The following is a 22,399-nucleotide window of genomic DNA, read 5'->3' as shown; positions in this document are numbered from 1 at the left end:
ATTCATATATAAACAGTCAGCAATTTGTCTCATGTTTTCGTGTTACAAAAATCACCAACATGTCACCATTTAATGGTCAACGTGCACATCATGTGTACACAATTCATATATACAAAACCACTTGTTCATTGTTTTCAAATTGAATTTTCACAATTTAAAAAGTCACCGTGTACTATATACTTAAATTGTTAAAAGGGTAGATTTCACATTATATTTTTTTATCACAATAAAAAATTCACTACCGCTAAAATCTATCCTATTAGATATGTATATATCTAAAGGCATGGTATAAGAATATATATTCAGTTGGCTGGGCGCGGTGGCTCACGCTTGTAATCCCAGCACTTTGGGAGGCCGAGGCGGGCGGATCACGAGGTCAGGAGATCGAGACCACGGTGAAACCCCGTCTCTACTAAAAATACAAAAAATTAGCCGGGCGTGGTGGCGGGCACCTGTAGTCCCAGCTACTCGGAGAGGCTGAGGCAGGAGAATGGCGTGAACCCGGGAGGCGGAGCTTGCAGTGAGCCGAGATTGCGCCACTGCACTCCAGCCTCGGCGACAGAGCGAGACTCCGTCTCAAAAAAAAAAAAAAAAAAAAAAAAAAAAAAAAAAAAAAAAAAAAAAAAAAAAAAAAAAAAGAATATATATTCATGTATACTTTAATAATAGGACACACTTGTCTGACAGTAACTGATTATATATTTTTAAATTAAATTTTAATCTGGTCCATTTCTTAATGAGTACAAACAGCAGTGCTACAAATGGGTAAGAATATCACATCAAAAAGGCACACATACATATGCAGAAATATATACAACACCCACATAATACAGACCAGAGAGTAGTCACGGGAGACTTATAGCCACCCATGAGAATAAAAAAACCAATGGCTTCAGATAAAAGAACCAAAGAACAAATAGAAGAAGGCTATAGGAATGGAATCACACCAATGCTGAGAAAAATAAGAAAATGGTGAGATCCTCATCTCATAAAAAGCCACTATGACTATTTTCTTCTACACAGCCTTAGCTAAATTTAAAAGCTACCAGAAAAAAATTAAAAAAAATAAAGACTTACAATCTTGAATAATAAAAACTACCTAAATTGTGTTTGACATTTAATTTTAAAAGCACATAAGCATTTGGAAATACAGAACTGCATGCATATACTTTTGTTAAGGAGGGAAGACTGTCTGCTACACACAATTGAGAGCAGTAGATCAATGGTGTTAAGGGTACAAATTAGTGCTAGGCCTTTTGTACCCAAAGTAAGTGTGCAGCACAAACTCTCCATTCTAAGATTATTCTCAAGCTTTTCAAATGAAAGATGAATATTTAAGCTGTGTTTAGTAACTGAATTACAAAGCAAGCATCTAGTCAAGAAGTTAAAATATTACCTGTTTTTTCAGGTGTTAGTATTGCTTTATTTGAGGTTTTAGAGAAGCTGGGAGTATTAATGCCATTGCTATAAGGGCTGAGTCTTGCAACAGGACTATAAGGAAAAGCCAGTGAGGCAGTTGAAGAGAAGAGACTCCGCCATCGGCTAGCTGTCACAGAAGCAGAAAATAGCAGCAGTTAGCTATATGGAAGCAGATGTTGACTTGTCAGAAGGAGAAAGGGAAGAGAGTAAAAAAAAAAAAAAAGACAAAGCAACTTTTCATAGGACTATCTTAACTGACTTCCACTTATCTAAATAAAAAATATATAAAAATAAACAATTTGTGAATTAGGGTCCTATTTATACATCCATTTTAAAAAAGTAAATCAATCTTACTTTGATTAAAGCCAACACGCCTGCATAATAATGAAAATTTATTTTGAGTTTCTACGTTAGAAATGTTTTCAATTTTCTATTTCCATATAAAGATTTAGTGTTTTGCAATATAGAAAAGGATTAGTGTCAAAAGAAAAATTCAAGTTTATAATCTTCCTAATCTTTAGGAATTAAGGGAAATGTTCTTAATATTAACTATATGTAATTCTATATTTTTTCTGCTCAGTTAATATCAGAAAATGTTGACAAAAAATATTTTATGTAAATTCATTATTGGATTATGGGAGGACTTAGAATGACTATTGTGTTTCCAAATGGCCTTAAGACCAAAACAAGGTTTAAAGGAAAAACAGTGTACAAAGTAACAGAGGGGTATCTATACCAGAATTTAACAATGACTATCTTAGGTGGCCGGTACAGAGACTATTGGCGATCACTTGGATTTTTTCTTTAAAAAAAAAATCTTCCAAATTATCTGCATTAAAGATACATATTATTTATATAACTAGCTTTTCAAGGTAGGAACATACATGTTATTACTTTAATATTATTTTTAAAATTAATATAATGAACAAAAAGGAATTACACCAGCCATGGGCAGATGATCTCATTCTTACATTACCTCACTTGTCTAATTAATGTACTTTTCCCCTCCAAAATTACCACCCCTTGTATCTCCATGTTCTTGGGGTCACACACACACACACACACACACACAAATCTCAAATCATAAAAGCTTAAGTCACACCAAACATGGTTTACTCTCTTCTCATGAGATACAAATCAATGTGCTAAGCAAAATTCACTTTTCTGAAAAGTAATCATTTAGACATGTACTAAGCAGAAGGAATAATATAAAAAATATAAACAAGGCTAAACTTCAAGAAATAACTTGGTTTGTATTCACTGGGAATTTGACAAAACTTGAAAAACCAAGTATTAAAGGACTGCTTTGAAATGCATGCCCCCAGACCACTTTTAATGAGCAATGCTAATGAGCAATCAGACAGCTGAAAAGTGCTTTAAAATGGGCAGTGGGATGGAGAGGAAAAAAAAAAAAAAAAAAACTGTGGGATGTGGACAGTCAAGAAAATAATCAGCTCCAAACTGGGATTCTTCAGATCCTTGCAAAACACCAAGTTTACTTAAAAAAAAAAAACAAAATATTTCCTTTTACTTCAGAATCATTATGTACAACACATTCTAACAATTACATTAAAAATATCTTTTCCTTAAGTATGTGGAAGAACTAGGCAAGGAAACTACATTTGCAATGACAACACTTTCAGAATCCACACATTTCATGAAACTGTGAAGCCTGGTTGCCAATTGACACCAGTCATATATGTCACTTATCCAACCTGTAACTTACAATGGTTAAGCAGCTTTTCCCAATCGGAGCCAGAACACAGACATGCACTTCCAGTTCCTTCTCTTCTATGTAGGTCAACTTGACTCCAGAATACACTACAAACTAGGGGTTAATAATGCAACACACACTAGGTAGCTGTTCTCACATGTTCAATCTCTATTATTCAAAGTTTCTCATTAAAAATTCCATATTTTAAAAGGCCAATAGTTCTTTGTGACTGCTATCTTGCCTAACAGATGATGTTATTTTATACCAGTCTGATCACTTGCCAGGCAAATTACAGTAACTGCGTGTTCTCACCCACAGATGCGGGCGGCAGCAGATCACAAGTAAGCAGCATTCATCACTCTGCACAATAACCACTGTGACCCAGCCTCCCCGCACAATTGACACAGTTATTGTGGCTATGACAGCAAGATCCCAACTAAGAACACAATTAGCGTCTATTGCAAGAAAGAATGCTCTACATTGTTGTTTAGCATTGAAGCCTTTCAGAAAGGGGAGGAAAATTATTGTAGAGGCAAGCTAACAAAACAATAATGCTCCACTAGTGCCCAAGGTTACAGTGCAGGAGGAGGAGGACAGGAGTGGAGGCTATCACATCCTAGTTGTTCTTCAGTACATAGCTAAAGAATTGTAACAGGAAGCACTTTTATAAAGAATAAAACAAACAAAAAGAACTTGTAAAAAAGAGCAATTTTATCTTTTTCAATCAATCATCTCAATGGATTTTTGGTATATAAAATGATGTTAAATGATTCAAGAGGCTCAGTGATGACCAAAATAGCTCTAAAGAAAGGAGTGAGGCAATTTTGCCAAAAGAGAAAAAATGGGTGATACATTTTTGAACAACAGTTAAATTTCCCTATACTCCTACTCCAGAGTTCTATTTATAAAAAAAAGGGGGGCGGGGGTCGCAAACTTGGAAATGGCATAGACTATGCATTTTTTCATTTTATTCCAATCCCTAGAATAGCAACGAACTGGCCCCAAACAGGAGTACACACTGAATCAATGTACGATACTTGGCACAGTTTTCTTTCCCAAATGCCTTAAGCTAAACTGCCTCCCAGGACACTTCTTTCTGCATACTCTCTGTAGTTCTACCGCAACTTCCTTAACCACTCACCACCTCTCACCAGATTACTGCAACCCACTCTTCAACAAACTTCCAGCCACCAACACTGCCCTGAGCAAACCTGTTCTGAATGTCGTGTATTTTAACTGTGTTACTCTCATCAATTAAAGTACAGCAGGGGCTTTTCATCAAATGCAAGACCTTAAAGGTACTTCAGCTCATTTCACTACCACCCTTACAGACTGCCATTTATCTGATGCCCACCTCTACAGTGTCTCTGAAGCTACCCTAAGGATGCACCCTTATTGGTTTAACTTTCTACTTCACCTCCCTTGTCTGATAATCATCTTCTAATGAATGAATGTGATAAAGTACTACATTGTAGACTGATACCTCATTTAAAAAAAAAAAAATAAGTTGAGGGTGACTAACAGTCTATTATTTTTTGTATATTTTCAAAGTTGCCTGACTGAAAAGATAAATTATAACACATCTGTGTAGTTATTTTTGTATACCATTAAGCAAAGTATGGCCAAAAAAACTAGACTTGATAAATGCTCCTGTGATAAAATCAAGAAAATCATAAAAAGGCAGATGACAGAATGGGTATAAGAAACAACCTAAGTTTCTTTAATTTGTCACACTGAAAATTATTCTGTGACCAACAAAAAGTTCCCAGAAACAATGACATTCCTACTATTGCTTGATCATCTTTGCTTAGACTCAGAGTGTTCAAATTGTTGTTAAATAGATATGTCTCTACACATAATCAAAATCAAATTTAAGAAAGCAATTACTTAATTCACATAAAAGAAAAAGTGATTTAATATCTTAGAAGACTCAAAAGGTCAGTACTGCATTAAACTAAAGAGTTCAAAAATAAAGCAACACTATAATATATTCTGGCAACAATCCTTTTCATTCTTCTCACTACAGTCATTTCAGTACCTAATACAAGACTTGGAACACAGTATGCACTCAATAAATGCTAAATGTGGTCAAAATTTTGGCAAGTTGGCTAATATTTCCTTATCTCAAACCATTCTACCACTCCTATCCTGACATATAAATTACTTTGCCCAATTTTTTAAACTTAAGTATAATTCTGTTAACTCTGAAGACAAATAATAATCTAATTAGATGTTTCAAACCAGCTAAAATCTCGGTGAAAAATATACCTGGAGGAGCACTTCATTAATACTTCCTAGTAACTACTAAGTTGCTGAATTTTATATCAATCTTCCAGTTTCTAACTAAATGATGTTATATTACTAAGGCCTAGGATCTGGGACTGGGGTGACAAACACAGAAAAGCGGTTAAACAGGTGACACTAAGATGAGTTAGTTCCTATAGTACTGCATTGCACAGTTAAAAGGAAGGATTATGCCAAGCACACTAACTGGTGGAAAACCATGCAAGAAGGCAACAAAGCTGCCATCGAATTCTGGAAATGCTTGCAATCCAAGAAAGAGTTACAAAATGGCTGCAATTCTGTTTGGTAGCATTTCGATACATTCTACTGTCAATAGCATGGCATCTGGGTTGGTTTCAGTTAGGTGAGGAAGCCCTGGAGGTCAGGACCCTCACTCCTTCTAGTGAGTTCTAACAGGAGAGCCACATTTCTCATTGGGCAGAAGTTATTCTAGAAAACAAGCCCTCCCTGTGTCCTTGTCTTCTCACTGTTCAGCTCCCACTTATAAGTAAGAACATGCAGTGTTTGGTTTTCTGTTCTGCGTTAGTTTGCTGAGGATAATGGCTTCTAGCTTCATCCATGGTAGGAGGAGGGACAGCATTAGGAAAAATAGTTAATGCATTCTGGGCTTAATAGCTAGGCTTAATACCTAGCAAACCCAATAAAAACTCATTAGCAGCAAACTTTAGGTCTGTTTTACTAAAATTCACAGCCTATTTTCTAAATAAGTCATGGTTTTGTATCCATGCTCATGGCTATCTTCCCAGCTAGCCAAATTTATATTCTCTCTCATTCCCTAATCCAGGTTCTGCCTTGTGGAACTGGCCAACTTTTTATTTAAATCTTCATAAGTAATGCCGTGTACCTGGGAAAAGAAATATATATGTATATGTATATGTATATACATGTATATATGTGTATATATATGTATATGTATATACATGTATATATGTGTATATATATGTATATGTATATACATGTATATATGTGTGTATATATGTATATGTATATACATGTATATATGTATATGCATATGTATATACATGTATATATGTATATGCATATGTATATACATGTATATATGTATATATATGTGTGTGTGTGTGTGTGTGTGAGTGTAGTGCTCCAGAATGATTCAGATGCCCAACGTTTACAACATCTAGAGTCATTCCTTTATTCAACATTTGGCAACAGATACTAAAAAACTTCAAAGGTCAGTCTCCAAGCAGTTGCCTAAATATCTTCCACAGATACACACAGTATGTGGCATTTCCCTGCTCCACAATCATTCCAAGAAGTCTGCCTGGCCCGTATACTCCCACCCACTTTTTAAAATTCATTTCTCTATTCATTTGAATAGGCACTAACTATTGTGGCTATAGCATACCAGATGCCCCAGGTGCTGACATGAATAAGATATGGTGACTGTTCTCTCCTTCCCACTCTAATTTCTAAAGACCAGCTACTACAGAAGACAGGCAAGTAAGGTGGAATATGATGTCATACTGTAAGTGCAGTAAAAGCACCATGAGGAGCACACTCAAAGCAAAGTAAAGGCAATTATTAACTTTCTGGGGGAATCCAAATACTTCAGGAGACATTATGTTTAATGTGGCCCTTGAAGGTTGAGGAGCTTATCTCACAGGATATGATACTATTCTAAATAGAAGTAATGCATATGAAACCATGAACACATGAAAGAGCAGTGTACATTCAGGGAATGGCAAACATTTGGACTAAAGCATAGGGTATAAGAGAAGAGTTAGGGCTGGAGAGGTTGGTAGGTTTGGGTTTTGCACTGTCTTATATCTATACACTTTAATGAACAGTTAGTGTTTTGACTGTGAGAAGGTGAAAGACATAATCAGATTACGTTTTATGAAGATGACATAAGTAGCCATAGAAATGATGAACTAAATGGGCATGGAGACTGATGTCTGGGAGACCAGTTAAGATGCTTGTAAATAGACCTGGTGAGACATGATGAGGTCCTGAACAAAAGCACAAGCAGAACATTTGGTGAGAATAGGTTCAATGAGCCACATTTGAGCTAAAGTGCAGCCATCTGGTGACTCAATGAATATAGGGATTGGGAAAAAAGGAGACCGAAGCTAATGCAATAGTTCTTGAGACACCGATGCCATCACACATGGAGAGCATGAGATACTCATCTTTAGATTTAAAAAAATTAGTTGAACTCAAGATGGTTATTAGAAATGCCAATGTGCTTGTGTCCAGTATGGAGTTGGAGTTCAGGGAAGAGGGCTAGAGAGAAAAACAGATTCAGGGTACATCAACAAATAGGTATTGGATGAAGCATGATTGAAATCACCCAAGGAGAACATACACAAGGAAAAGAGAAGCGACCGGAAGGAATAATTTAGAGTAGACAGATGGAGAATGAGTAAAGGAAACTGAGACAGGTCATTTGGGGAGAAGAATTCTGGAGGCTCAAAGATGCATCCAGTCCCAACCAAAAGAAAAAAAGACTAATGCAGAAGAGTTTCAACATGGGAGCTAATAGTTAATAGTGGCAACTACTCAGGGAGGGCCTGTAGGATGAGGACTAAAAAGAGGCTACTGGCTAGAACAACCAGGCCACTGATGAGAGCAGATTCAGCAGAAGACATAATGAAAAATCAGTGTTAGCAGGTCAGGCAGATACAAGGTGAGGAAAAAGTCTTTGAAGAGAGATTTGGCTATAAATTTTTTTTTTTTTTTAAAGGGGGGGGCTGTAGCTTGAGGAGTATAAGGCTCAAGGGAGGATGGCTTTTAGGATCAAGGAAACTTGGAGATTAGAAATAATAGAGAAGAGAAGAGTCTAAGGAAAAAGAAAAGCATGGAAAAAAGTTCCTGGAGATCAGAGGAATGGGACAGAGATTAGCTGTCTTGAACAGCCTTGGAAAGGGAGAGTTCTCACTTCCTCTGAAACAGGGAGGTAAAGACAGAATACAGAGAATGAGGGAGAGGAAGGTGAGTTTAAGGCTTTTTAATCTGTAAGTTATAGGCAATAAATATGCTGAGAATATTTATTCCAGAGGCTGGAATAAAGAACTTCATGTAGTAAAAGGCTAGGATGGCCGCCACTGGAAACAAGGAAAAATGGTTAACCATGAAAGTGACTGCCTCGGTGAGTCTGAAAAGCGTATCTCTGGAACAATTCTAATCTCAACACAAGAGCTGAGATTGAAAACGTTAGTATGTGCCTGCTTTATCATTCTGTAAAGGGTATTTATGTCTTACAGGTTCAGGTTGAGAGTGGCTGTGTGAGAGTCATATTGTTGTCAAAATAAACAAATTTACCATAATTAAGAGGAATTTACCATAATTAAGAGGAAATAAAACCACCCCAGTGACTGAAGATAATCTTTCACTGGAAATTTTAGAAACCACAGGGAAGGTCCTGAGCAGAGTAAGATGGGGTCTGGAAGACTGTATCCGAAATGAGAGCACAGCCACAGACTAACAGTGGTCAAACATTTTCTGTAAAGGGCCAGCTGATACTTTGCTGGCCATAGGGTTTCTGTCACACCAGCTCAATGCTGACATTATGGTATGAAAGCAGCTATTGAAAAAATTGAAATGAAAATGTTTTATAGGAGCATAGCTACACTTAATTTATATACACTGAGAATTGAATTTAATATTCGTGGGTTATGAAATATTCTTGTTTTTTTTTCAACCATTAAAAAACATAAAAGGCATTTAACATTTTACATTTTAAATGCTCTTAGGCCATACAGGAACAGGCAAAAAAACAGATATGGCCATAGGGTGTCAACCCCTGGGCTAACATATATTACCAGTTTTATAATAGTCACTCAGAAAAATGTGCAGGGCTGGAACCATAGCATCAGGTGTTGAGACACAGCAGTGATGGCCAACAGGATACTTCTTCACTACAGTTTTCCACACTTGATCTTAGCCAAAAGGCTGAGAAGCGATCACTACAGTTTTCCATAACATACTGTAATAAAGATCAAGAAAAGACTGAAAGGACACTTGAGTAAGAATAATGGTGCTGGGAAAACTGGCTAGCCATATGTAGAAAGCTGAAACTGGATCCCTTCCTTACACCTTATACAAAAATTAATTCAAGATGGATTAAAGACTTACATGTTAGACCTAAAACCATAAAAACCCTAGAAGAAAACCTAGGCAATACCATTCAGGACATAGGTGTGGGCAAGGACTTCATGTCTAAAACACCAAAAGCAATGGCAACAAAAGCCAAAACTGACAAATGGGATCTAATTAAACTAAAGAGCTTCTGCACAGCAAAAGAAACTACCATCAGAGTGAACAGGCAACCTATAGAATGGGAGAAAATGTTTGCAACCTACTCATCTGACAAAGGGCTAATATCCAGAATCTACAATGAACTCAAACAAATTTACGAGAAAAAAACAAACAACCCCATCAAAAAGTGGGTGAAGGACATGAACAGACACTTCTCTAAAGAAGACATTTATGCAGCCAAAAAACACATGAAAAAATGCTCATCATCACTGGCCATCAGAGAAATGCAAATCAAAACTACAATGAGATACCATCTCACACCAGTTAGAATGGCCATCATTAAAAAGTCAGGAAACAACAGGTGCTGGAGAGGATGTGGAGAAATAGAAACACTTTTACACTGTTGGTGGGACTGTAAACTAGTTCAACCATTGTGGAAGTCAGTGTGGCGATTCCTCAGGGATCTAGAACTAGAAATACCATTTGACCCAGCCATCCCATTACTGGGTATATACCCAAAGGACTATAAACCATGCTGCTATAAAGACACATGCACACGTATGTTTATTGCTGCACTATTCACAATAGCAAAGACTTGGAACCAACCCAAATGTCCAACAATGATAGACTAGATTAAGAAAATGTGGCACATATACACCATGGAATACTATGCAGCCATAAAAAATGATGAGTTCATGTCCTTTGTAGGGACATGGATGAAACTGGAAAACATCATTCTCAGTAAACTATGGCAAGGACAAAAAACCAAACAACGCATGTTCTCACTCATAGGTGGGAATTGAACAATGAGAACTCATGGACACAGGAAGGGGAACATCACATTCCGGGGACTGTTGTGGGGTGGGGGGAGGGGGGAGGGACAGCATTAGGAGATATACCTAATGCTAAATGACGAGTTAATGGGTGCAGCAAACCAACACGGCACATGGATACATATGTAACAAACCTGCACATTGTGCACATGTACCCTAAAACCTAAAGTATAATAATAAAATAAAATAAAATAAAATAAAAAGAATTCAGATGCCCGAGTTCCAATCTTCATCTTGCCACATGCTAGTTTTGAAATTTGGAGCAAATCATAACATCTTAAATGTTGCAGTGTTCTCCTATGAAAAAAAGTTATGTTTGTAGGAAGAAATAAACAGGCTTTTCATGGGTACAGGATGAAAGCCTGCAGCAAGCATTCACAAATTGTAATACTTTTTTTAATGAAACGTTATAGCAAGTTGTAGCAAAAACATTCTACATTCTTTTTTATTTATTGATTTTTATTTTATTTTGAGATGGAGTCTCACTCTGTCACCCAGGCTGGAGTGCAGTGGCACGATCTCAGCTCACTGAAACCTCCACCTCCCAGGTTCAAGCAATTCTCCTGTCTCAGCCTCCTGAGTAGCTGGGACTACAGACATGTGCCACCACACCTGGCTGTTTTATGTATGTTTAGTAGACAGGGGGTTTCATCATATTGGTCAGGCTGGTCTCAAACTCCTGACCTCAGGTGATCCATCCGCCTCAGCCTCCAAAAGTGCTGGGCTGGAACCATAGCATCAGGTGTTGAGACACAGCAGTGATGGCCAACAGGATACTTCTTCACTACAGTTTTCCACACTTGATCTTAGCCAAAAGGCTGAGAAGCGATCACTACAGTTTTCCATAACATACTGTAATAAAGATCAAGAAAAGACTGAAAGGACACTTGAGTAAGAATAATGGTGCTGAGTTCATGTCATGAGTTCATGAGCCACCACCCGGCCAGCATTCTACATTGTGAAAGAAAATGTTCTAGAAGCTAGGTAGGAGAAAAGAGTCTGTAGGAGTTTTCTACTTTTCACTTTTCCTAATTCTAAAGAAGTTTAACCTAGCCCTCTCAAAACAATGGGCTGGCTTCTTACGCTGTATCTACCTAGAGAACTATGGAGACTTAGTCTTTCCTCAGTTGTTACCAACTCAGAAGCAAAACTGAACTGTCTGACCTTCAAAAGCTTGGTCAGGATAGGTCAACAGTTCTTACTTATTTATCTTGACTCTTTTTTTTTTTTTTGAGACAGAGTCTCGCTCTGTCGCCCAGGCCGGACTGCAGTGGCACAATCTCGGCTCACTGCAAGCTCCGCCTCCCGGGTTCACGCCATTCTCCTGCCTCAGCCTCTCCGAGTAGCTGGGACTACAGGTGCCCGCCACCACGCCCGGCTAATTTTTTTATTATATTTTTAGTAGAGACGGGGTTTCACCGTGGTCTCGATCTCCTGACCTCGTGATTCGCCCACCTCGGCCTCCCAAAGTGCTGGGATTACAAGCGTGAGCCACCGCGCCTGGCCTATCTTGACTCTTAATGATGTTCATTACCAGAGTTCTGGAAAATAAGGAAAAAGTAAGTGAAGCAAGGTTAAGAGACTTTCAATCCTTCTGCTTTTTTCTTTCTTTATACAACAGGTATGCAAGCCTCAGTTCCAAGCCAAACAGAGGAATCTAACTTCTAGTCCTTTATAAATACCAGTTACCAAATGGCCTAAGATCAGTGAAGGTACAGGAAACATGAGCTCCTTTAAGTATGTTTTATTCTCCCTTAAATTGGCAGGAACTTTTACCCAGAACACAGCATTCTGACCCAAACCCATAAACCACCAGGGCAGGAAAATCTCCATTTCCATAAACCATTCTCTCAGGTAAAAACTTCTTAGGTGATATTATATCTTTACATATCTAGAGCCTATAGAAATTCTTGACACACAGATGTGCTCAAATGTTTGCATTAAACTTTAACAAAACAATTCAAAAACCAAGGTGAAGACAGCAATTTACTGGTTCACTCTTATAAACTCTGCACAGACTGAGATACAAGCTTTCTGGAAAGGCTGTAAGTTCACAGTAGGTAAGTGCTGCTGACTTGGCTCTAACCTGAGCAACCCTTCTGGAGCAGTAACATATGGCTTGCAGCTTATCTGATCCAATATTTTTTATTGGGTAAACTTGAGTAGCATTAGTTTCTCCACAGTGCTTGACGACCTGATAAACAAGCATATGGGGTCTAGGAAGTCCTACTACTTTGAAGCAGATGTTCACAGTACTCTTTCCCAGACATGCATGAAATGCAGAGAATTCAACTGTAATGTATTTGTCAGTGTATTTACATAAGAAGGGTTGAAGAACTACTAAACGCACCTAATTGGTAGTCTTAGGGACTATTCAATCAAAGTAAGTTAGTCATTACACCCAAGTCTCACAGTCTTCAAATTTAGCTATGAAAAACTTATCAGAAAGTTAGTTTGTATCTTTTCCTGTTCCCATTCCTTCAAACTATGACAATGAATGTAATAACTTAAAAATCATTAACCATCATATATATGTATGAGTACCTATGATCCCAGGATACTATAGATACTCAATCTTTAAATTTCCAATTGTACTCAAAATGTAATATTTTTAAAACATGATTTATATACCATCTTTAAGAAATACCCAATGCAAGAGTTCATTAGTTCATATGTAATTAATATCTAGAGTTAATGAAGAAAATCACTTTTGATATTAGGATTAAGCTTTAAAATATATTTAGTTCAAAAGTAACAAAGCAGTTGTACACTCCTGACAATTGGCAGGTAAATGTTTCATAAATATTTGTTGAATGAGAGTTACAAATTCCACCATGTTGCATAAGGAGTACTACTGAATAACATTTATTCCACAGAAATCAGAGTTTTATAATTATTCTTGACACTAAGTTTAAAAGGTCAAATGTTTCTTAGGTTTTAACAGGAAACATAATCTTAATGGATAAGGCATCTAATCATAATTAAAGGATTAGACCTTATCTGCTTCTCAGATCTTAACCCACTGCACGATCGCACATTTAATGCTCTTCCCTCATGACTATTATTGGATCCTTCTGCGGGACTTCTTTAACCAGGACAACAGTCTCAAAGTAGAGCTGAAAAATAAAGGTCAGAAAGGGGAAGTTATCTCGACTATCAAATTGTTTCCACTTAATCGTTGGTCAAAACTGAAGATAAGACAACAGCTTTAAGCATACCAGATCAAATCCAGTATTATCCAGGACCAGAGTGACCACTACAGCTTCACAAGTCATCCTCTGACTTCCCATCTGCAATTAATAGGGGAGATTAAAAAAAAAAAAAATTCCCTTTTATAGAAGCCATTCTCCCTTTAGGTCTGTGTGTCTGCTATAGTTTAAATCAAACTTAAGGACAATAAAAATGGACACGGACTGTGAGAAGAGGGCCTGTGGAAAAGTAATAATTTAATCTGAAAAGAACAAGGAAGAAGAGTGATCTAATAATTTGTCAACAATGAGATGCTGTCAAGCAGGTTACAGACGGCTGCTTCCAATTTAGACTACAGCCACAATGCAAGCTGACAACCAGCTAGAATAACTTACAGGTTCTACACTGGAATAATGAGGTAAGGTAAGCAATATGTTACAGAATCTAATTACATGAAGAAATAGGCTAAAAAATCTCATGTCTGAAAATAGAGGGCCCTCCCTCTGAAAGGACAGACTAGATTTTTACTAAGAGTCTTCATGCCTATGACTGGGTAAAGTGTGGTGGCAAATCCAAGCTTTTAGAAAGTGCTGTCAGTTATTGAATGGAAGAGTGATGAGAAGAGAATTTGTATAATACTTCCTCCCCAATGTCTCTGAGACTAAAAGACTCTTCTTCGAGTTATGGCTTATCCCAGTAACAGAAAAGGCCTCTGACCCACTAACCTTAAGAGACGATAGAAAGTAAATACAGGAATTCAGAGTTCTGACCAAGGGAAAACTATCTTTGGCCCTAAAACTAACCCATTCATGATTTTATTAAAATACCTGCACACAAAACAACACTAAAATATACATTAAAGGCCTAAAACAGGAGTCTCTTTCCCTTCCCCACCCAGGCCCACTTTCCACTTTGTTTTTCATAATTTCAATACAATTACATACTTAGTACATAACTTTAAATAGACAATAGACAATCCAATCATCACCTTGTTGGTATCTGATTTCCCACCAGGAAAGGTTATTTAGTACATGTGCACCTTCTCCGTATCCATCTCCAGATTTGACAGTTCTATTTTTACATTGTCAAGGTTTATTGGATTTTCATTCTGTTTTATAGCTGTGATTGGGATAGCTATAAGGTGATCACTAGATATGACAGGACCAAGGTAAAGAAAGTATTTTGCTCTAGAACACAACCACCAGGTGAAGAACATCACAAGCCTGAGAGTCAATCACTGTCTTATTTCATCTTCATCTTTCTCAGCTTCTCCTAGGTCATCTCCGAGGCTACTGTTTTCTAGATCTCATGTGATCTTTTTTCCTTGTACTTTTCACACTGTTAAAATAGGGTGCACAAAGGGTAAAACTTTCAACCATTTTAAGATAAAATCCACACTTTGCATAACCAAAAGTTTATTTTGCTTCTATACTTATTTGCTTCGGTACAGGATTATAGTTTGAAAATAACTTTCTTCCTTAAAACTTTAAAGACAATATTAATTTTTTATCTAGCATCCAATATTACTTATAAAATGTCTGAAGATTGTTATACTATAGATAAACTCCTAATAACGTTCAAATGAAGGAATAGTTTATCTTTAATTCTGGAAAATCTGAAATTCAATAACCAGGAGATCTAGGTGCATGGCTTTTTTTTCATCTCAGTTCATCCTGAGGATCTGTCAAAGAAATTTTCTTCCATTATTTACTGATTATTTCCTTTGTTCAGTACGTTCCTGCTTCTAGAACTCCTGTTAGAGGTTCTGGGTCTGTCTTCTTCTGTCCCCTCACTTCTCTCATATTTTCCATCCCATTTTGGTAGATTCCTTTGGCCAACTTTCAGAGAAGCAGCTTGGTTCTTAGCCCTGTCCATTCTTCCTTCAGTATGTCTAAGAAATTAAAAATGATCAAAAAACTTATGATTTAATTGCTTGTTTTCCCAGCAGCTATTCTTTTACTGATCCAACTTCATTTATCTGAAAATACTATAAAAATGGAGGACCAGACTGAGCATGCATATGCAAATACATATATACAAGTACAGGACACACCGGATGACAGCAAATCCGCATTTCAAAAGACTAGTACATTTAAATACACTGTTCCTTGAAATACAACCTTACAACTATGACAGTAGAAAAAAATTAAACTCACAAATTGACAAGAGCTCCAAAACTCAAATATATGAAACTTATTACCATATAGAAGTTTAAAGCTCCCAAATATTATAAATAATTGAGAACATCAACAAATCAAACTCTTATGTTTCCAAAGTAAATTAAGTGCCACAAGAACTTGGCCACATTTTCATCTACCATTTCTCACGTGTAGTCACACAAGAAATTTGGGATATTAATGAAAAAGAAGAAAACATTCCCAAGTTTATCTAAGACTCTCCCTTAAAAAAATGCTAAAGCCTAACCTTACCCAAAGAATTTCTAAAACCACTATTTCACTCTCCACAGTTCACCAGATTTCCAAAAAAGGCTCTGCCTTCTAAGACAATTCAGGTAATATCCTGTAGCTTACCTGTTCAGTTATGTCACTCCTTTACTAAAAATTATTCAAAGGTTTTTCAACCATTTTAAGATAAAATCCAGAAACTTTAACTGCCCTGAAGATGCTGCACACATCTAGTTTCTAGTTTCATTCAGAGTCATTTCCCTCCATTACACCCCCACCACAACAGTCTGCCGTTTCCTCACATCATGTCCCACTGCAAGGCCTTTCCACATGCTATTGCTATCCTTCCTCTCCAATGTCTTCGAGACTGAAAGACTCTTCTTTGAGTTATGGCTTATCCCAGTGACAGAAAAGGCCTGGGACACTCTTCCTCACCCCCTCCTTCCGTTGGATGGACGAACAGACGGACACATATACGGACGGGGACACACACACACACACACACACACACAGAGTTATTGGCTTAATTCTCACTGACTCTCAGGTCCCAGCTGATGCCTCCCGTCTTTGGGAAATCATTTTCTGACCATACCCCTGGGTTAGGCTGCCATTTGCATCATTATGCTTCTTTTATGGGACAGGAAGAACAAAGAGCTGCTGTCTGTGTCATCTGTTTTTCACACCAGAATGCATGTTCCCAAGGCCAGGCACCGAGCTCATCTTGCTTGCCACTGCACCCTGTATTTAGCACTATGACTGTACCTAATAAGTACTCAACACATTTCATGCATTGTAATCATCTGATCAAGGCCCAGTGTTTCAGAAAAGAGAGTCTAGAAAGTCTTGCTTTAAACCTGACTATTCTGTAGAGGTCCCAAGGAACAGGTACCAACACCTACCAAAAAAAAAAACGAATTTCACTACTATAGAGTCAAATTTAATCAACCGTCACAGTAGTATGAAAGCAGTAGACAACTACTTTGGGAGAATCTCTGTTGTTTTATTTTTTCCTTGGTGGAGATAGGTAACAAAATAGCATGTCAATAATAAATTCAGCAGAACAACCATTATTGTTTATTTTGAAAAACGCTTTTCGAATCATGGTAGAAATGCAGTGAAACCAAAGGAAAAAAACCACATGGAAACACAAGTACAAATTAGCAAAAGAAAAAAGGATTATTTAAGGAAATCTGGCAAACACACATCAGGTTGTAGGGTATAATGGACTGAACCTACAAATTTCATAGAAGCACAATCCCTTATTATCTGTTACTGTACTAAATCATTGCCAATACTGAAGCAAATGCACTGGGACTATTCTGAACATAAGAGCAAAGCAACATAAAGATGTGATGAAATCCCACAGCTATGACAACGCATTTTCCATTCTTAGCACACAGCAATGATAGCATATATCAGGAGACCCTGTCTCTGCACAAAAATTCCAATATGATTCCAGATTGTTTTTCCAGTGAGAAAAGAAATTCTTTACAAAGCTTACCCAAAATGAACCCCACAGACTAAGTTTTAATTTTGTGTTCCAAGTTTGACAGAGCATCTCGAGACTAGAAATATGAGCTGGTGGGGATAACATCTTGGGCCAAGCAAGGAGAGACTGGACAGGTTCCAGAAGACAGACATTTGATAAGCTTAATGTCTCAGTTCAATCTGTGTGGATTTTAACAAAAGAAAGGGTCACTTGCAGAATTGTGGATTAGTCTACAACTTTTTTCTTCATCAGCTAAATTTGGACATTAACACTCTTTTATAACAACTAAAATAAGATTGGGAACTGGTACCATACGAAGATAAAAGAAAAACTCAATGAATGGGGTAATTTCTATTCACATTTCCTTAGTATATAATCCCAGAGGAAATGACAGATGGTCATAGCGAAACATGAGCCAAGGATATAATTGTGTAGGCCTCCACTATTTGTGAAAAGTATACCTACTCTGCTCCAATGTGACCTGTCCTGATTCAATAGTTATAGACATTCAAGTACCTTAAGCCAAGATAAGCTTTTACTAACTGGCCCCAAATTAACTGAGCCACATATTGGGTGTTTCAAATTACTTAGATAAGCTTTTGATCATTATTTGGTTATTTAACATCCCAGCCTCATGCATGAAATTTACCAAAGACCCTAGATTAGCCTTATTTCAATTTAGGATATCAAGTGAGTTAATCCTACCCATGAAAGTTCTATGCAGTTTTGTTATTTTTATTCTAAAGGGGTGGGGGGGTGGGGGTAGAAAGCTGGGCAAGTTAGAAATGGAATACATATAGATCTAATAAAAAATAAAATAAAAACAACCAACTAAAGAGATTGTCATGGATTTTCTATGATTGTTGAATAAACTACACTTACAAAATTGTTCAGTGTAAGATCCCTAACAAATATCTTAATTTGTAGGTAAACAGATACCCACCCTCTGCCGAAAACACACTTAGTTTTCTATGAAGTATAGGTAGCCAGGCAAAGAGGATTCTCTGTATTTTAGGTTCAATTTCTAAATGAAAATCTGTACATTAGGAATGTTTCTGTATATCTATGTAGTACTCCACATTTCTGAAGTAATTTCACATCCGAAATTTCCAGAAATCTTTCTAAAATAGCCCTGTGAAATCTGCTAAATGTCCCCACTTACTAGGCAAGGCCCTAGAAATAAGGACCACCCTCTCAATCACAGTGGAGCAGGGATGAGGCATAACTATTAAGGTGAAAACTTCTGCCATATTCACTCCTTCAGCAACTAGCATGCAACACCTACAGTGTGATGGGAGTTATTCCAGGTAGAGAAAGAGTCACAGCAATGAACAAAACAGACTGAAACCCCCAAGCTCAGAACTAACACTTTAATGAACACCACTCTGTTTTGTTTTTTTGAGGTTTTTTTTTTTTGGCTTGGCCAGTAGGATGCCATTTACAACACCAAATGTTCAATGAAAAATTTTTTTTTTTTTTTTTCCCAACTTAAAAAATTTAAACATACTCAAATTAGTCAATTACAAAAAAAACAAAAAAAAAATAAGTACTTAAAACATGCTGAAAAATGTATTAAGCACTGGCGATTCAAAAAACAATTTTAGGTACAGACCTCCATCTTCAGAGCTTAATCTATTTGGAAAAAGGCACATACATTAACAACTAAATAAAAAGAAGTTCACAAAACAAGGTGCCTTGAAATGGAAAGCAAACATCATTAGGACCATCTTCAAAAGAGAAAAACCAACCAAGATACTGAGCTTTGTCGAAGACTGCATACTCAAATAAGTGGCCAGTGCTTTGGGGGGAACAAAAAGAAATTATTCTATTCTAGGCTTTATTAGTTAACTTTATACCAACAGACTGCAGATTTAGAGATGCCAGGAGATTTAATTTCCAGCAATGTTATTTCACTTTTAACATTACTTTCTGGAGATTATTCAAAAAAGCCACTTACACTATTCAAATAAGGGGGAGAGACCTAATATTTGAGCCATTATCTCATCTAATTTACAAATATCTATTTCCTTTTAACAACACTACAAAATAAATACAAATGTAAAAGAGGCTGAGAAAACTTAAGTAACTTGACTGTGCTGACTACATGATACATAAGGCTTTATAAATTGTAAAATTTGAATATGAAAAGATCAGCTTGGAAAAGAAGATAATAAGTTTTACAATTTATAACAAAAAGTTTCTTAGGGCCAAGCACAGTGGCTCATGCTTATAATCCCAGCACGGGGAGGCCAAGGTGGGCAGATTGCTGGAGCCCAGGAGTTCAATATCAGCCTGGGCAACATGGCAAAATCCCGCCCCTACAAAAAATTTGCCAGGTATGGTAGCATACATCTGCAGTCCTGGCTACTTGGGAAGCTAAGGTGGGAGGGTCACTTGAGCCCAGGGAGGTCAAGACTGCAGTGAGCCGTGATTGCGTCACTGCACTCCAGCCTAGGCAAGAGTAAAACACTGTCTTTAAAAAAAAAAAAAAAAAAAAAAAAGGTTTCTTAGATCCAAGTCAATTAATATTCCCTATAAGAATTAGGGGTATTACATACATATTAGTCATCTGTAGGAATATGCTATATGCACTAAAAATAACTATCTTATTGTATCTTTTAAAAAATATTTAACCATTTGCAAAATTGTGGTTGTGAAGACAACATATTTTTTAGCAAAATTTTAAAAAAAGTGATAATGCAGGTGCTGTCTGCCTACAAAATTAAATCTTATGAAAATCCCTTTCCTTCATTTTCTTCAGAAAAAAAAACTTTCTGCAGAAGGGCAGAATTCTAATAAGCTTGTTCTCACAACCTCAAGACAAAGTTTAACTATGTCCCACACATTCTCTCATAACTTAGCAAGTTTTGTTATCTAGGCCCAGGGTCAAAAGTTGTCAGATACATCATGAAAGCTTTTTGAGGAATCTATGAAATCACAAATGTAGACAGCAAGAAGAGAAATAGGCCTGGGCCCTGCAATAAGTTACAGTACAAATGAGCTCATTAGCAATTGTGCAGTTAGAGACAATCTTGGGAGAAATGCAGCCAGATGGACCTACAGAAACCAATCTTGACAAACCCTTACTCAGATGGTTTCCTGGGGATGCTTACTCCATAAACAAGGAGGGATGGCTAACTTACCACCGTGGCTAACTTGCAGCCAAGAAAACAGCCTGGACTAACAGCCTAAGGTAAAGAGGAAATAAGGTAGAAGAGGGTTTAAGACCAGCTCTGCCCACCAGAAGCATTCTGGCTCCTCACAACTATGCCCCTCTCTACATTTCCTACAAAGGAACTAATCTTTACTTTTTGAAGAATTTTCTTTTCAAAACATTAAGGTCAAAAAAGAGGAACGAAGTTTCAAAAATATTTGCTCAAATATTACATAAGCAGCATCTCATCTGAAACTCCAGCCTCACATTAAGGAACTTTTACCTATCTGTCAATGAAAGAGTTAAGAGTATGAGAGACAAAAGCATAATGCAGAGAGGAAGAGGGTGAAATCGAGAGGGTAGCTTTACCCTTTGTTTACCTCTCATCACTCCTACTCATGGCTGTGAATTTCTTAGTGAAGTGTCTTTAATTTCTGTGTATATAGAGGGAGATGTATAACTCCTAAGGACTTCAATTAATCACTTTGCAACATAATGTGTAAGATAAGTAGAAACTGATTGTTTTAAAGGAAACATGCTTGTGAATGGGAAAGCAATACTGCAAGCTGATACTTCAACTGATGCTAGTATATGCCCTGAATATAGGAGGTGGCTAATAAGGAAAATGTTGCAAGGACCCCGACCCATCTTAAATTATTCAAAACCGAAACTGAAACAGTACTAATAGTTACACTGGGCTCAAAAAAAAAATTAAAATATTAGTTTACTTTAGCAACAGCATCTATTTTGTGTCAGGTGCCCTTCTAGGAGTTAGAGAACTGGTGCTCAACAAAACAAAGTCCAGTCCCTCGGGCAATTTATATTCAAATGAAAAGAAACAACCCTAGTCTCAAAGAAAACACTCAGTAATATCTGTTACTCAAAAATGCTGACTGCCCAAGGGAGAAATTAAGTCTAAGCAAAAAGAAAAATGCTTTATTAGAGAATTATTGAAACCAAAAATATGGAAAGCTCACATTATTCCAATTAAATCTTTATGTTATGAATAAAGTGTGGGTCAAAACCATAATTTTTGATATCTGTCAATTAACCATCATTGACAAAGGACCCCCCTAATTGGAAGCCAGTAAGTATTCTTCAATATGGGGGATTAACTATGAATTCCTCCCTATTCTCTTATAAAACCACACTACAGTAAGAGTTAAACTCAAACTTTTATAAACCCATGGGAAGACTGAATGGGACAGGAGACAATTATCACACTGGGGATGGTCACAACATCTTAGAAATGAAAAGCGGAAACAGACTTGGGTTTTGACATCCTCTGCTCTATGGCCTTACAGCAAAAAGAAACCAATAAGGACCTGGCAAGGTTCTGGAATCGTAGGTGTGAAGTACCACAGAGGGTAGGGAGTTCTGTGGTGAAGTGAAAAAAACCGGATGACTGAAAATCTATAGGAAAGCACTTAAACCCTCCAGCTCCCCACCCTGCCTGCTCAGGCAACTGCTCCTCTCCTACTTTTATCAAAGACAGGCTTCATTACCTGAATAAACTGAAATAGAAAGCCACTAGATTTAAGGATATAAACACAAATAAAAATACCTTACAGATCTGGAGGACTAAGTGAAAATCTGAATACCAGAAGGTGAGCTCAATGAGGACAGAGACTTAATATCTGTGCTGTTCACTGATGCATCTCCATCACCTACAAT

At 37.1% G+C, this 22,399-nt stretch overlaps 1 protein-coding gene across 7 annotated transcripts in view; it reads right to left on the bottom strand.

The window, feature by feature from the left end:
* SLAIN1 (SLAIN motif family member 1) overlaps positions 1-22,399 on the bottom strand; it is a 114,655-nt gene that overhangs the window by 67,292 nt on the left and 24,964 nt on the right. For 5 of the 7 annotated variants that reach the window (XM_032151061.2, XM_058438002.1, XM_058438001.1 and 2 more), the window contains exon 3: positions 1,397-1,546. The exons of the other annotated variants lie outside the window; for them this stretch is intronic. In XM_032151061.2, coding sequence (XP_032006952.2) covers positions 1,397-1,546 — 150 coding nt within the window. The remainder of the gene's footprint in view (positions 1-1,396; positions 1,547-22,399) is intronic. 7 annotated transcript variants of the gene reach the window in all.

This window comes from Hylobates moloch, unplaced genomic scaffold, assembly GCF_009828535.3.
Source record: "Hylobates moloch isolate HMO894 unplaced genomic scaffold, HMol_V3 SCAFFOLD_4, whole genome shotgun sequence".
In the NCBI taxonomy this organism is placed as follows: domain Eukaryota; kingdom Metazoa; phylum Chordata; class Mammalia; order Primates; family Hylobatidae; genus Hylobates; species Hylobates moloch.
This window is presented reverse-complemented; position numbering and strand designations above follow the sequence as displayed.